Below are 15,594 nucleotides of genomic sequence, written 5' to 3' on the forward strand. Positions count from 1 at the left end.
TCTCTTTCATGTCGTTTTCGTTCACCAAACCAGTGTGTACGCGCAGCTCACCTCTTCGATGCTTTGGCGATCTCCAAAGGTGTACACTTGAGGCGTTGCTAACATTATTTTTCCTGCGGCATGACCTTCGGTCCGCCGGCGTTGTTCCTGCTACAAGTTTCTTTTGGTTACTCAACGTGGAAGAGGCGCTGCCAACATTTCGACTTCCTACGGGCGTTCGCAGATCAGAGGGTGTGTCGACGACTTGGGGACGCTGGTCGTTCAGCTCAAGCTGTCGCAGTCCTTTCAGGACTGCGAACCCGAAACTGGTGGCCGAAGTGTGATGACGAATCTAAAGTCTTGCCCCTCGTGGCCAGCAATCTGATTTGGTTATCTCACTGCATTCTGTCGGTGCTCGACCCGTATATAGCCACACCTCCTTGCCCGATGCAGACGCTTCAGTGTGTATGGCGCTATTGGGTGTGACACAGTGAAAACGTTCCCCAGGAGTGAGCACGCGGAGCCGACTGGAGGCTACCCGAAAGAAGAGCGAACAGTAACGATGTTTGCGACGTTTGTTGAGTCGCGTTCTGCCACTTGCCAGCTGCAGGTGCCGTGTGTCAAACTGGGGCCGGACCTTCCGTCGGCGATTTGCCATTCATTCAGTAGGGAAGGTACCGTCACTTACAGGTGTGCACGATTTACGACGACGAGGCGCAAAACGCACTGTAAACTTGAGTAAGGGGACAGGTGTTTGCGTCCCGTTCACACGATTCACGGCGGTCTCGAAATCGTGGCTCGTGCCGGCGGAGTTACGGCACTGTTTCTCACACTGGGGTGCTTGTTGCATCAGACAACGGAGCAAAAACACTAGAAACTTACTCTGAGTGTGCTCAAGCACCAGCGACTTCACAGAGAACGGTTATTAGTTCGCTGCGATCAGCCACATGCGCCGAACTTCAGAGTCAACAACATGCAGTTGCATGCGCACGTCCTGACCGTGGCAGATTGAAGCTTCACATGCATACATTCCGCTTTTCAGGTTGGTAGGGAAGCCAGCAGATTCCTTCCGTCCATCTTTCGAGCTCCTGGATGGAAGACAGAAGTGTGCAGGAGCACGTTTCCTGTCATGCGATCCCTTGCCCTAGTCGCACACATTCCAGCGCATGCTCGTGGACTGGATGATGCTCTGTCCTTTTCGCTCTAGACGTGCTAATTGCCATTTTCCTTCTGTTTCACCTGCCGTACGCCGTTTAGTGGCATGCTGTGGTTGTGCGTGTCTTCGCATCCAGCTCGCCATCAGCTCGCTACTCCAGCGAGTCCAGTGCGCGCGAGTTATTCCACCCGCAGCAAGTTGTCCGTCGCGTATGACCTTCTTCTGTCGAGCCCTCTGGCAAGCGGTTTTCCCGAGTTGTAGCCTGTGCACTTCGCTTGATCGTCGAACTTGGCTCTGGGCCTTTTCACGTTCTGTTGTAATCTTTGCGAGGCCTTGAAGTCAACGGCGGCCAGACGCAGCTTCGATGGCAGAGCTCGGCGCTGTGTTGCCTGTTTTCTTGCCGCAGGCACTAGCAGACAGAACTGGGGGGCTCAGCATCATGCCTGCCGCAAGCTTGTTTCTTTGCCTTGTTCGTATCATTCTCAGTCACTCGGGCGGTGTAGAGAGAGTAAGAGAGCCTCGCCCGTTTGAATTGTGAGCAAAGGGCCCGCCCCGCAGCTGCGTCCTTCTAGCTTCCAACCGCCATCGTCTCTTTGCCTGTCTCTGGCTTGCGCGGTTGCGGACTTTTCGCCTGTTTTATACGCCCCGTCTCCTGTGCGCCATCTCACCTGCTCACACGAGCGGTCTTTTTTTTTCTGGGCCTTGCATGCGGTATAGTTTTTGTTCACAATGGCAGCGTCCCTATGTGCAGGCGTGCCGCAGGCACTTCCCCCAGAGCTCGAGCACCTCCTCTCTCCCACGCCCTCTCCGGAGGCTTCAGATGCCGCAGTCAACGCCGTGACTGACTGGCTGGCGCTTCCTGCGCGCGGCGCCGCCACTGGGGGGTCGGCAGCTCTAGTCGCTTCTGAGCGGGCGCCTGCTCAGGATTCGCATTCCGCCGCGCCGTCCTCTTCTTCGGCTCCTGCCTCGCCTCCCTCGGAGGAGGGGGCTCGAACGGAGGCCGATGGAGGAGTGGGCGGATCGGTGACGGAGACGCGCGCTGCCGCGCCGCCTTCGCTTCTCGCGACGCGCGTGCAGCTGCTCTACAGGTTCCTCCTGCAGCATCTGGATGCCTCCCCCGCGCTGGCGTCGGCTGCGTGCGACTTTCTTCCTCCCCTCCTCGAAGCCTCGTCTTTCCTGCTCTCCGAGGCGCAGCGAGAGTTCCTCGCTGCGCAGCGCGCGGGAGCCGAGACCGGCGCAGCCTCTGGATGTGTGGAGACCGTGCCCTCTCACTGGCCTCAGCCGCATCCGCCGCGCCCGAGTACGCAGAATCCGCAGAATCCTTACCTCCTTCTTCTAAGCTGCGCGACCAAACCGAGCGTCGCGGACAGCCTAAGGCGCGCAATGACCTCGGCGCCACACTGCTTCTACCCGCCCCCTCCCTCTCCCCTAGTATTCGGCGTCACGGTCCCCCTGCCGCTGTCGCCGTCCTCTGCGCTGCTGCCTTCGCCCTGCCCTGCTCCTTCTTCCGCTTCCCATGCTTCGTCTGTAGATTCTTCGTCTGTTGATTCTGCCTCTCTTGACTCTTCGTCTTCGTCCTCTGAAGCCTCGTGCCTCTCGCTGCCGGTGGTTGCGCTGGTGACTGCCTTGAGTCGCGCGGCCAAACCGCGGGAGTTGTTCATCGGTTTGTCTGCCTGTCTGGCGTCTTCCTCGCTAGTGCTGCCGTCTCTGCGGCTGTTGCTGCTGCCTGTGTTGGCCGCCTGCTGCGGCGAAATCCAGCGCAAGCGCGCCCACTTCGTCGTGCAAGCATCGACGCTCGTGCTGCACGCGACGCTCAAGACGCGGTCGCGCGCATTCCACGTGGGACTCCACCAGCGTCTCCGCGGGGGGCCCGCGGCCGATCCGGCGCGCAGCCTCTGGGGCGACGACGCCGAAGCCTCGTGCTCCATGTGGGAGCGCACCTTCAGACCGCTTTACCCGCCTCAAGCGCGCCGCTTCGTCTTCCCAGAGGCGGCGGACGACGACTCCACGGCTGCCAAAGGGACAGCTTACCCGGCGCGCCTCTGCGGACACGCCGACGCCGCGTCCGCGGCTCTGGAGCCCGAAGTGGAGCCCGACGGAGACTCCGCGGGACGAGGAGACATGCCCGCGGCCGTCCTGTTCCCCGCTGCCGCCCCGCCGGCCCTCTGGACGCTCTGCGCACTTACCGGCTTCTTGCGGTGCATGTGCGTCGCGCTGGCTGCGGCAGATATTCGCGAGGGGAGAGTTGACGCGGAAGGTGCCTCGACGCCGGCAGAGGAGCCCGACGAGCGGCGAGGCGACGACCCGCGCGCCGTCGGACCGCTCACGGTGCTGGCGACGTGTCTACGCATTCTCGAGCTCTTCGTCCCGATGACGCCCGACGCGCAGTTGGCTCCGCGGGAGACGAGCTGCGACCTCCACGCTGCGCTGCCGCGTGGCGCGCCAGCGCCATGCGGCGACGAGGCGCACTGGAGTGCCGTCGTGGGCGGGAGCCTCGACGCCTTGCGCGACGCGTGCGCGCGAACGCTGCACTCTTCGGCATCTCCTCGATCGTCCCTCGCGGGAACTCGGCCCTCTGCTTCCTCTTCTTGTCCGAGCCTGCCGCAGTCGCTGCCAGGGTTGCTGTCGTGTCTGGGCTCGTTGGTGTGGGCGGCGGCCTTTCTGCACGAGCGGCACCGGGGGGGCCTTCTGCCTTCGTTGACCGGCTTGTTGAACACAACGGCGCTGCCCTCGCCGAACCAGGGGGACCTCGAGATCTCTCCCTTCTCGCTCGCCTTCCTCACCTACCTGCTCCTGGCGCTCCCGCTCTGCGGCGTCGCCGCCCTGCCGTCTCCGCTCTCGGCGCTGGCGCGCGCGGCGATGGCATTCCGCGCCTCGTTTCTGCTGCTGTCGTACGCCAACCCGCATGCAGCCGCAGCCCTCCATCGCGTACCCAGTTGCAGCAAGAAGGAACGCGGGGCGGAAGGCGCGGCGTGCGGAAAGGGCGACACGCCTTCCCGCGAGGCGACGGCGCAGCACGCCGCCGCAGCGGCTGCAGTCCACGCCGCAGGCCTGCCCGAGCGCCACACGTGGCTGGTAGAAAGGAAGGCGGAGCAGCTCTGTCTCCTGGCTACTGATTTCCTCTGTTTCGCGCGCCGAGAACGGCCGCAAGTCTTCGCCGCGCTCGGCGCCGCTGGCTTCTGCCCTCAGCCCTACTGGAAGCTCCTTCTCGCGCTCCTGACGTCCGGGGGTAACGCCGCCGCGACGGCGACGGTCGCCGCGGACGCGCTGCGATGCACGCGAAACCCAAAAATGCTGCCTCCGAGGCGGCGAGACAAAACAGGAAAAGAAGGCGACGAGGACGGCAGCTCATATCTGTGGTTCCGCGCGCTGCCAGGCAGAGCAGGGGGCGCGAGGGACATGGAAGACGTCCAGGTCCTCTTTGAATGCTTCAGTCAGGTACGCCAGAGGAAATCCTCCGCATACTCGAATCGAAGGAGAGAAAGTTTGTGTTAACTGAAGCGAAAAAACGCACCACTGAGTCCTCAGGCACACGGAATGCCTAAGGGTGTACCAAATGTTTCCATGTTATTGTTGTTAATGCCTGAATGCGAATTCGCTCGGAGACGAACTCACCCCGAAACGAGAGCTGAGGTAGAGCTACCAGCTGAGCGTTTCGTGCTGGTGTGACCTTGGTGAAGTGATTTGGTTGTTTCTTTATCCGTGCTGTTCCTTCTCTGCGGTTCCGCGCGCCCGTCGAGCGAGGTCGCTGGGGTCACTATATCTCCACTTCTTCCGCTCTTCCAGGTTGGCTTTCCTTTATGCGATCTCGAGTCCCTCTCTTGCTTGCCTCGCCTTGTTTTGCGTGCGCTATGTGATTCCCTCGCGCGTTTTCCCGCCTGCATGTGCCTCTTGCTGCAGGCGACTGCCATGTACCCGCTCGCGGTTCAGGAGGATCTCTGCCTTTCCCTGATTCACAAGGCGCCACAGTTACCCGACGCGGCGGTCGGCGCGATTCTCATTTTGCTGAAACGCCGCTGGACGGATGCGGTCCTGCGCGTGGCTCGGTGCGAGAGCGACGAGGCCGCGAGCGCCGCTGAGGGCGACCGCCCGCGCGAGGCGCCGAGCGGCGACGCCCTCCGTCGCGAGGACGCACTTCAGGCGGCAGTCGCTGCCTCGGCAGCCACAGAAACTCGCCTGACGGCGTCGGCGTCGCTCCCGCGTGCTGCAGGCTTCGTCTCAGCCGCGCAGGTGGAGAACGCCGAGCTGCTGTGGCGCGTGATCAAGACGGCGCTACTTGAGGAAGGCGAGGGAACGGTGCTTGAGAACTCCGAGCGCCTCACGACCGTCCTGAACTGGCTCAAGCTCTGTATCTACAACCCCCCCTCAGCCGGCGCGCGGGAGACGAAGCGCGTCGTCTCGGCGCGCAGCGAGGGCGGCAAAACTGGAATGGAGCGACCCGATGCGACACAGAGAGCCGAAAAAGGAGAGGAAGCGGAGGAGGTGGAAGGCGCAGCAGATCCAGGCGAGGTGCAGGGCGTGGCGGTCAGCCCGTCGCGGAGTGCTTCGCTCGCTGGCCGCGCAGAGGGCAGACAGAGAGGCGTCTTCGAACAGTTTGGCGACTGGCTCCTGGCGCGGGGCGAAGGCGAGCTCACGCGCGCCCTCGAGCAGCTGGCTGCGCGCCTGGATATGGAGCACTCCATTCTGCGCAGGCGAGAAGACGGCGCAGAGGCGGACGCCGCGGGGCATCAGGCGCCTCTCGCGAGTCTCCTCTCATCGGTCGCGCGCGAGTGCCTCCACCAGGCGCACATGCCAGACGGCGTCCTCGCGCAGGCGGGGGGGATCGGGGCGGGCGCGGCGCAGCTCGAGCTTCTTGTGCCTTCCAGCAGAGGAGGGCGCGGCGCACACGCGGGGACGGGCGCCCTGAAGCCGCGCAAAAGAACAGTCGAGGAGGAAATGAAGCTCGCGCTCACGCAGCAGGCGCTCAGCGACGTCCGCCAGGCGCTGCAGACTCGGCGAGAGAGACGCCGACGCAGCGCAGCCTAGGGCCGCGATTGAAGAGAAAAGAGACAGGCGCCAGAAAGGGTTTAGGATTTAGGGCACGCAGGCCACCGAGACAGCTACAACGAGGGTAAAGGGCTCTGAGGAAACAGCTTGTACATAGACAGAGTGAAGGAGAGGGAGAGAGGGTAGGGTAGGGAGGCGCACCAGGCACGTGAGTGGCGGTTTTCTCGTGTGCGAGTGTCTCGTAAGTCGCTCCACGCATGAAAGTTCCAACTCAGGGGACACCCGAGCTGCTCGAGCCCTGGTGCGCCCGCGACACAGCCACGCAGGCTGCGCTGCAGGCGCGGAGCGCAGTGAGAGGCATGCGACACTTTTTCTGTGTACGTTGCAACGCGGATGCGTGACGTGTTGCGCTGCATTCCGTGGTGCTAGGTACGTCGATGGGTGTCTCGCTAGAGCCACCAAGCGCCGCGCGGGCCTTCTTGCCGTTTCGCTGTCTCCTGGGGCCCCGCTAGGCTGTGCCCAAGCCCTCAGGCGCGTGAAAACTACCCCCGCCTCCTCCCTTGCACAGCAGCTCTCTCCCTTCCACCTGTGCAGGCGTCGCGCCCTGCGATCTCTCGTCTGGCGTGTCGGTTTTTTGTTCTAAGTTTTCTGTTTGAACTCTCCCTCTAAGTGGTGCTGCGCTCGCTTTCCTTCGGGGGCTTGAGAGGCGTTTGGCTGTCGCAGCTGCTCACAACGCGCGCGAACGCCGAGCGGGTTCGCCTCACGTCCCCTAACGGCTAGCCTACCCCTAACTCGCTTGCATGCGCAAGGCTTCTCTGCGTCTACGTTCGTTTTTTGGCTCTGAGTGGCGTCTAGCTTGAACACGCCGCACGCGCGGCTGGGAGAAACTCGAGAGATGTTTTCAAAAGTTCCAGTTCGCGACACGCGCGAATCCCTTCTGGGTTTTGCAAACTCGGAGGCTCGCTTCGCGTTCGCTCTCCAGCGAAAACTCTCGCCGAAAAAGACGCCGACAGTGCGCCATCTGCAGCGCAGCCCTTGCACGCGGAGAGACATGAACGCGGAGGCAGCCCAAACTTAAGCTCAAAAACACGACAACGCGACGACTGACAGGCGCAGCGACACGCGACCTCTCCGCGTGATCCTGGGAGCATCGCCCCTTCCCACGCTTGCATACGCAGCGTTAAAGGCGTGAAACCGCAACAGCCTTACACATTCGCGCACGAAAAATCTTTATTCACAAGCGCGCGCGACAACAATGTACATGCATGCGGATTCTGGGGTGCGTCCCTTTCTCTCTTTTTCTCTCGTGCGCCAGGCGCAAATTCATCGAGACGTGGTGTGGGGCGACTGTCGTGCCGCACCCATAGCAAAAAACCTGAAGGCGAGTCTGGAAAAAAAACCTTTCACCCCATTGCGAGTATGCACCAAAGATCGGCGCACGCAGTTGAAGGCGGCATGCAGCCGCCTCCCTGTCGTCGTGTTTCACAATTCCCCGAAATCTTCGCTGTCTTTCCGGGCCGCGTCCTGATGCTGCTGCGACTCCCACAGCGCCCTGTACAGGCCGCCCGGTCGGCGGAGAAGCTCGTCGTGCGTCCCCAACTCTGCAACTTTACCGTCCTTCAGGTACACGATCTTGTCCGCGTCGGAAATCGTGCTCAGCCGATGTGCAATGACCAGCGTCGTGCGGCCGCGCGACATGGCGCGGAATGCCTAAAAGAGAAGCACAAACACGCAGAAGAGGCGAATGGAGGCGACCGGAGGCGAATGCAAGTGCTGTGTCTCTCAATGAAAGCACTCTCTGCAGCTCGCTTGCGGAACCCGCCAGACAAGAGACAAACCGACCCGCGCAGAGGCCGACAGCAGCACGACAGCGAGACACAGCCCAGCGCTTGCCCGCACTCGCGGGCAGACCGAGGTAAGTATACCCGCGCACGAATAAAAGTTGCGCGTTAGTCGCGGGCTTCAAGACGCGGGTAAACAGAACACAGCCAGACGCGCAGAGCGCTCAGTGCCGCGGCCGTTCTCGCGATCGTGCCCATTTATTTTTTTGCCCTTTCTAGAAAAAATCTAATAAAACCTCGCGCCACCTAAGCCTCCCTGCGGCTTCTCGCATATCTCGCAAACCTTTATTTCCGCATCTCTGTTCGCACCTTCAAAATCTTTTGCTCGGTGTGGGAGTCGAGGGCGCTGGTCGCTTCGTCGAAGATGGCGACTGCGGGGTTGCGCAGCAGACACCTGGCGATGCCGATTCGCTGGCGCTCGCCGCCGCTGAGCTTGAGGCCGCGCTCGCCGACGACTGTTTTGTACCCGTCAGGCATGCCCATGATCATGTCGTGGATCTCCGCCTGCTGCGCCGCAGCCTGAAAACTCACGCCTCACGAGCCGCAGCGGGCGGTGAGAAAAAAGCGGGAGACGCAGAAAAAGACACACTCGCCGCGTCGCTCACGCGGCCCCCCGACCACGAGAGCCGCGAGGCGACAAAGAGTTCTTCTTACCTTCACTTGTTCGTCTGTCGCCGAGGGACATCCGTATTTGATATTGAACTCCACGGTGTCGTTGAACAGCACCATGTCCTGGGGCACCACGCCGATGTGCTGCCTGAACAGCCCATCACACTCCGCTCGATGGATGAAACTACCGATGCTATATATATATCAGTATATATGTATTTGAATGTTCGTGTATGTATCTGTATGTATATAGTTCTCTGGATGGTCGAGGTCAGATCAAATATAAATAAAAAGGATGAAGATAAATATATATGTACATAGATGTACATGTAGGTTTCTGTGTGATGGAGGCCACATCAAATATAAATAAAAGTACACATGAATATAAATACATATGAACGTGCTTTTCTGCACGCATGAGGTTTGAGGAACGTACCTGAACGAGGTGAGATCGAGCTCTTTCACGTCCTGGCCGTCGATGCGGACTGTCCCATGCTTCGGGTCGTACATGCGGTAAAGCAGTTTGATAAGTGTGCTTTTTCCTGCGCCACTCGAGCCGACAATGGCGACTTTTTCGCCCGGTCTCACTGTGAGCGAGACGTCTTCGAGCAGCAGCGCGCTGCCCTTCCGCCGAGCCTCGGGTGCGTCCGTGCGTCTGTCTTCCGCGGCCGCCTCCGCCTTCGAGGTGCGCAGCACTGGAGGGTACGCGAAGCTCACGCGATCGAACTCGATCTCGCCACGCTTCAGCACAAACGCCTTGGCATTCGGCGGATTCTGAATCGGCGGCTGCATGTTGAGCAGCTCGTAGAGCTTCTCCAGGTCGATCAGGTTCAAGCTCGTCTCGCGGTATATCGTGCCCACGAAGTTCAGCGGAATCGCCAGCTGACACACGCACCACTCAGTCGCGCCCAAATGCACAGCAACCGCAAGCGCACCAAGCAGTCGAAGCGAAGCACGCGCATTTTCCTGCTGCCCTACACGAGACAGCGGCTGTCTGCTCGTTGCCCATCCGCGCCACGTGGGCAGAGTGGAGCGTTTGGCGCGGCGCCGCTTCTCTCTCTCGACTTTTTTCCAATCTTTCCAATCCTGCTGCCACCTCTGTAACTAGAGGTTTAACACTAGCGATGCACAAGATGCTTCACGCGTTTCCGCCGCCTGTCGGCCCGTCGACTTCGCGGCCTCACCGGCATTTCGTGTGTCTTGCCGTGTGTTGTCTTGTATCTGCGGTTAAGAAGAATTCGGAAAAGCCCCTTTTTTGTGAGATTTTACAAGTGCCTCTACTTTTTCCGCCTACCTGGAGAAGCATGTTGCTCACGAGCACGAGGTGCCCAACCGGCAACGCGCCCGCCGCGACCTGCGAGGCGGTGAACAGCAGCGCCCCGAGCACTCCGCAGTTAAAGATAAGCTGCTGACCAAAGTTGAGCAAGGCGAGGCTCTCGTTGACAGCGACGTTCTTCACCGCGTAGTGGCGCTGGACGGTCGCGAAGCGCTTCAGCTCTTGCTTCTCCGCCGTGAAGAAGCGAACGGCCTCTGCGTTCGCCAGCGAATCTACCAGCAGCCCTGAGCGCAGACACGCGGAAAGACGCGCAAAGCATCCCCTCGAGAGCCGCGCAGAAACAAGCTGCAGCGACATGTGGGTCTCTAAAGAACACAGACCCCCCGTTAGGGGGATGCGAGGCCGCTGGAGCTCGCACGCATCCCTTTCGAAAACCATGTCGCGCTCGTAGAGGCGAGAGGTCGTTCGCCGCCCGCGCTTCGCCGTTTCCGTGCCCGGGGCCGTTCAGACGGCTAACTCCGCTCCACTCGCCTCGTCAGACAAACAACAAACTTTAAGATTTTCTCGGAGGCGCGGACTGAAAACGCGCGCCACTCTTACGCGCAGTCTAGGCCTCACCGGCGGACTGCTGCTCGGCGCGGTTCATCGCCTTCCGGATTTTGGTTCGCCTGCTGGTGACGGCTGTCGTGAAGGCGACGTAGGCGGCCATCGTGGCTAAGGTGATGAGCGCGACGGGACCGGCGACCTTGGCCGCGAGGAGATACAGCACCAGCAAAAACTCTAACGCCGTGGGAAACAGCTGCAGCGAAACACGACCCCACACGCCGACGCGGAGAGTCTCGTGCCCGCAGAGACGCCACGAAGAACCCGAAGGCGGCCGCCGCACGTAGAGTATAGAAAAAAAATGGTGTCGAAACACGCTCCAGGCGCGCGGTCGCGCGGCCTCACGTACACGCGAGGCATGCAGATGTCGCAAACAGACAGGCATACGCGCGCATGAGGCGCTGCTTTCCTACTACGGCGACGCAGCAGACAGCGACAGCGAGGGCATCTCTCCCGCAGTCGTGCTGGGTTGCTGGCGAGCGCGAAGGAGCAAGCGAAGCGAAGGCGACAGACGCGAGCCGCCGCGTGTCGAGGCCGTAGACGGCAGCGCGGGCCTGCGACACAGATGAGGAGCTTTACCTGGAAGAGCAGAACGTTGAGAAGCGACGTAATCGACTTTATGCCGCGGCTAATCAGAACCGACAGCTCGCCAGCCTGCACCAACGTATACACACCCACACACCGCGCGCCATTCTGAAAAGCGAAAAATTAAACGCGACACGCATGTGACACACGAGTCCGCACACGCGCGTTGAATCCAAAGACACATATCGAGTAGACCACATACTATATATATCCATTCTTATTCAAATGTGCATAGATGTATTCATATATATATGGTCTGCTAAACATTTATATATATGTATGTATAACCTCAGACTGCTGTACGCTCTGGGGTCTCGAGAACTGAGTCACGAGTGACTCGCGCGCACCTTTTTGTCGTGGAAGAAGGCGAGGGAATGAAGATGGAGGAATGCGTGGCAAGCAAACTCAGAGCTCGCGCTCTGGCTCACACGCGCAAACAGCAGCGACCGCAGCTCGTTGAAGCCTAAAACAACGCAGAAAAAACCGAGGAAGCGACTCGTGAGGGTCGCCTCCGCAAGAAAAAGCGAGGAAAAGAATACGTCCACACACAGACCAACTAGGCATAAATATATACATATACATTTATAGAGGCTACGGTTGAAGGGAGGGACGCGCGGAAGAACGCACAGTGGAACCGCATCGCAGAGGTAGAAGAAACGTCTCAGCAGCGGAGGCGGACGACACTTAGAAGTATATCTGTGCGCGCGAGCCAAGGCGATTAGTCAAGCGCGCCGGGGGCGGTGCAGCAGAGAGACACTGAGGTCCCGCCCAGGGTTCGAGGCTCCACCGTACCGGAGGCGGCGATTCTCGCGAGCGGAAAGCCGCAGACGATGCCGAGAGGCAGCGCCGCGACGCGCGCGGTCTGCTCGAGGAGGTTCAGCGCCCCGTCGGCTTCGGCCGCTGCCGCCCCTCCGTCTTCGGGGGGTGGATGGGAGGCGAGGTCGGCGGCAGCAGGCAGCGCCTGGAAGCAATCGACCATGTTGGCGAGGAGAAGCGGCGCCTGCGTAGTCATGAACTTGGCAGCCACGAGCGAGGCGACAGCGCCGAGGACGCGCAAGCGGTGCGACAGCGACGCAGGCCACAGGAAGGGCAGCAGCGAGCGCAGCAGATGGAGACTCGACGGCGACTTCGGGGCGCGCGCCACGGGACAGACGCGGCAGTCCACCGTGTGCGGCACTGCGGAGAGCGGCGGCGGGCTCGGCGCAGCGCCGAAGGTCGAGGCGTGCGCGGCGGAGGTCGGCGACGGCGCCAGTGGACTCCCCGAAGACGGCCTCGCCGCGCAGGAAGAAGAGTAAGTCGACGTCGAGAAGGGCAGTGCGGCCGGAACCAGCAGCGGATGCAGATCCTGGGCGGCACCCGTAGCTCCCGCCCACGCAAGAGGCTCAGTGGGCGTGGAAAAGGCGCCGGCACCTGCGGGCGGCGGCGCGCGACCAGCAAAACCGACGCGCCAGCGAGGCGACACGGAGAGAAGAAGCGGGCGGTAGGTGAGTGACCCAGAGAGGACAGCGGAGTAGCGGAAGGGCGCGACGCGCGAGGTCGGCGAGGGAGCCTTCAGAGTTAGTCCAGCCGCCGACCCGCGTGAAAAACCGAGCTCCCACGTCTGCACGCATCGCGGCGGAAGCGACGGGCGTCGCTTCCCGCGGAGAAGCGAAAACGGAAAGAAAGCTACGCGGTGCGGAGGCTGCATCATGGCGTGCGCAGCGACGACGGCGAAAAGCGCGGAGAAGAGCCACGCCACCACGAGCCTCGCGCTCGAGACCAGCTCCGCCTACGCGCCGGAGTGATGCAATACGAAGAAAAAAAGAGACGAAACGAGCAGACTAGCCGGAAACAAAGGGCGAGACGCAAAATTCAACGCAAAACACCGAGCCTCCAGCTGGCAGTGTGCTACTAGCGCCTCAGCGCCGGCAAGAAAAACGAGATGTGCTCGAAAAGAAGTGGAAAACCGAGCGATGCACGAACGCACCCGCTGTTGCTGGCAGAGGAAAATGGAAAAGAAGAGGAGACGAGTTCTCGAGCTTCTACTAGCGTGCGTACGCCCAGCGGCGGCTACGCATGCACGCCGAACAGCATGCAAGGAAAGATCAGGTTTTTTTTTTGCCTGTGCGCCGGTGATACCTCACAAACTTCATTTGCCCCCTCGTTTTTGCTTTCCTAACCTGGAATTTGTTCCGGTATTTGCTGCAGGACGGTTCGAGACAAAAAATTGATCTCCGGGAATGATTAGCACATTTGTTTCATTCTTTGCTGGCAAGCCCCAGCTTCGCCGTGAGCCGCAAGCACACATTTCGGCACTGAGAAGGCTCCTGTTGTAAGTGAAGGATACACACGGGCCGAAGACCAACAGCTGCCGCGTGGTGCCCACGTGCTTGTGCACTCATCCCAGCCTCTGCAAAAAGATCTTGCGCATGCGATGCACCGTTGCGATCTCAGCCGTCACAAGTGACCATAGTGAACACGATAGCCCAATGCGCTCGACAGCGCATCTGCGCGAATCGCGGGGAGCAGCCACACTGTGATCCATTCAGCATCTCTGGTCCTCGTCCACATTTTGAGCACCGTGCAGCGATGAGTCGTCTTCGCTTTAGGTCTATTCACTCAGCCTACGGCTACATAGGGCCGTTGTCGGATAAAGCACTTTTCGTGGAGACTCAGTTCCGCATCTAAAACGGTCGCGTTTTGTCACCTGCTTGAAGCTACAGGTCTAGTTTTTTCGACATGAACCAGGCTTCGCTCGAAGTAACTGCTTCCACGTATCTCTGCGAGTCTATATGCATGCGGTTTCCGATCGACGCCACGGAGCAGCTCTGCGTTTCGCTCCGCGCGAACTTGTTGTATGTGTCGTAAAGGCCGCAGGCCTGTGGGGGTCACGGCTGGCGGCAGCACGCGTGCAGACTCAACCTTTTCTCTCTCGCCTCTCTAGGGTTCCCGACATGCCGGCTCGCACTAGCCAGACACGACGTTCACACGGTCAAGTCCTACATGCTGCTCACAACAACATTGACTGGCAGGAAGACGAACGAAAGACCACCCTCCTGCGTTCCACGTCCCGCCCCCCGCCATGCTGGCTGGCGAAGCGCCGAAGAAAAAACCGCCTGTCGAGCAGGCCTCGGCGCAGACGCACCGGCCCGCAACTCGGTCACTGCGCACACACACGCGCATGCAACCGGTCGCGAAAGAGGAAAAAAGACGGATGAGTTCGAGCCGAGACCGTGTCAAGACGCCGGTGCCCATCCGAGTAGGTCCGTCGACAGCACTGCCGTCTCGAGAAGACCGTGCCGCCGCACCGCACTAGGATCAAGTCGCACGCCAGTGTCAGTCCGCTGTCGTGTCGTGGGTTGAGGGAGAGGACGCCCCCGTCCCTAGACACGCCTCGGAAGTCGAACCGCGTGGAGTCATGGCGCTGCAGTTGCACCTGCTCTGAACGTGGTTCCAGTCCTGAAGCACGCAAGCAGAGGCAGATCGTTTCTCGATGGGTCTCGACGGTCACGAGAGGAGGCACTGGCAGCGCACATCCGCACGCCCCTTTAGGGGACGCTTCTGTGTAGATGACTTTACACACACATCACCCCACACGACGCACATGTACAGGATATACGTGTCAAGAGGCGCCTCGCATCGTTCTGTTTCGTTTCGCCCCACCGGCCCCTAAAAACAGCGCTCGCCGGCAGACTTGCACTAGACGGGGGCTGCAGAGTAGCTGGCCTCTCCGCGGCGCCTCTGCAGAAAGAGTTTGCTTCGTTTACGCAGTCGCCGAACGGCAGTCACACGCGCGCGTGCTCAGACAGATGATGGAAAACAGCACCCCACAGCGCGGGACGCATTCGCCCTTGGTGCTGAGGCCCCGCGCGCCCGTCAAGCGAATGCAGGTGTGTGTATATACAGGCGAGGCAGCGTCGCGCCGACTGCGTTGGCTCTTGTAGAAGCAGAGCAAAGAAAACTTTCCTTCTCTAGGAACAAGAGACGCGTGTCTCTGGAGACCATCCCACCAGGCACGTGAACACAGAAGAAGGCGAAGCCCGCAGAGCCGGATCGTACTATGCATGTCGCCACGTCGCTTTCTGTGAACCAAGCCCAGAAGCCTCAAAACGAAAACTACAAAAGAACGTAAGGCTTGGGTGTTCGCGCGGACGCCCCTTGTTGCATGGGATCCTCACCCCCGGGTTCTGTTCAAAAGAAAGGAGTCTACGCCGCCCTGCGGGCTGCAGCCTCCTGCTCATTACGAAAACAAAGCCGCAGCATTGATGGCTCGAACTCAAACGCGGCAGGGCATGCGCGCGCCGCCAAACATACGTATGTGTATATATATAGCTCCCTCTTCGACTTGTGGCGTGTTCTCAGCACTCACACTTCACTACACAATGCTCCCAAAGAAACGTCTTCGGCCTCAAATCCTGTCGCAGAACTGGCATATGCGCGCCAATGGCGTCGTGACCGCGCCTCGCTCCGGAGTCTGAAGCACTCCGAAGCGTTGCAGAACGTTCGACTCCCGTGTTGAGCCGCCACGCGGCCTCATACACACACACACACCCCTCCCCCGCGAGGAACTGCCGTGCTGG

General features: G+C 60.5%; 2 protein-coding genes across 2 annotated transcripts; one reads left to right on the top strand and one right to left on the bottom strand.

Moving 5' to 3' along the window:
* Nucleotides 1-1,864: 1,864 nt before the first annotated feature.
* On the top strand, nucleotides 1,865-6,160 carry BESB_052240 (uncharacterized protein; the record flags this gene model as incomplete). Its single annotated transcript, XM_029363659.1, has 2 exons — nucleotides 1,865-4,573; nucleotides 5,036-6,160. The coding sequence occupies 2 exons, from the start codon at nucleotides 1,865-1,867 to the stop codon at nucleotides 6,158-6,160; spliced, it is 3,834 nt and encodes a 1,277-aa protein (XP_029219582.1).
* Nucleotides 6,161-7,603: 1,443 nt separating this feature from the next.
* BESB_052250 (ABC transporter family protein) lies at nucleotides 7,604-12,722 on the bottom strand (the record flags this gene model as incomplete). Its single annotated transcript, XM_029363660.1, has 9 exons — nucleotides 7,604-7,831; nucleotides 8,272-8,481; nucleotides 8,617-8,719; nucleotides 9,008-9,453; nucleotides 9,866-10,131; nucleotides 10,466-10,646; nucleotides 11,030-11,104; nucleotides 11,383-11,498; nucleotides 11,828-12,722. The coding sequence occupies 9 exons, from the start codon at nucleotides 12,720-12,722 to the stop codon at nucleotides 7,604-7,606; spliced, it is 2,520 nt and encodes an 839-aa protein (XP_029219583.1).
* Between the last annotated feature and the right edge of the window lie 2,872 nt (nucleotides 12,723-15,594).

The sequence above is a fragment of the Besnoitia besnoiti genome, chromosome IV, assembly GCF_002563875.1.
Source record: "Besnoitia besnoiti strain Bb-Ger1 chromosome IV, whole genome shotgun sequence".
Taxonomy (NCBI): domain Eukaryota; phylum Apicomplexa; class Conoidasida; order Eucoccidiorida; family Sarcocystidae; genus Besnoitia; species Besnoitia besnoiti.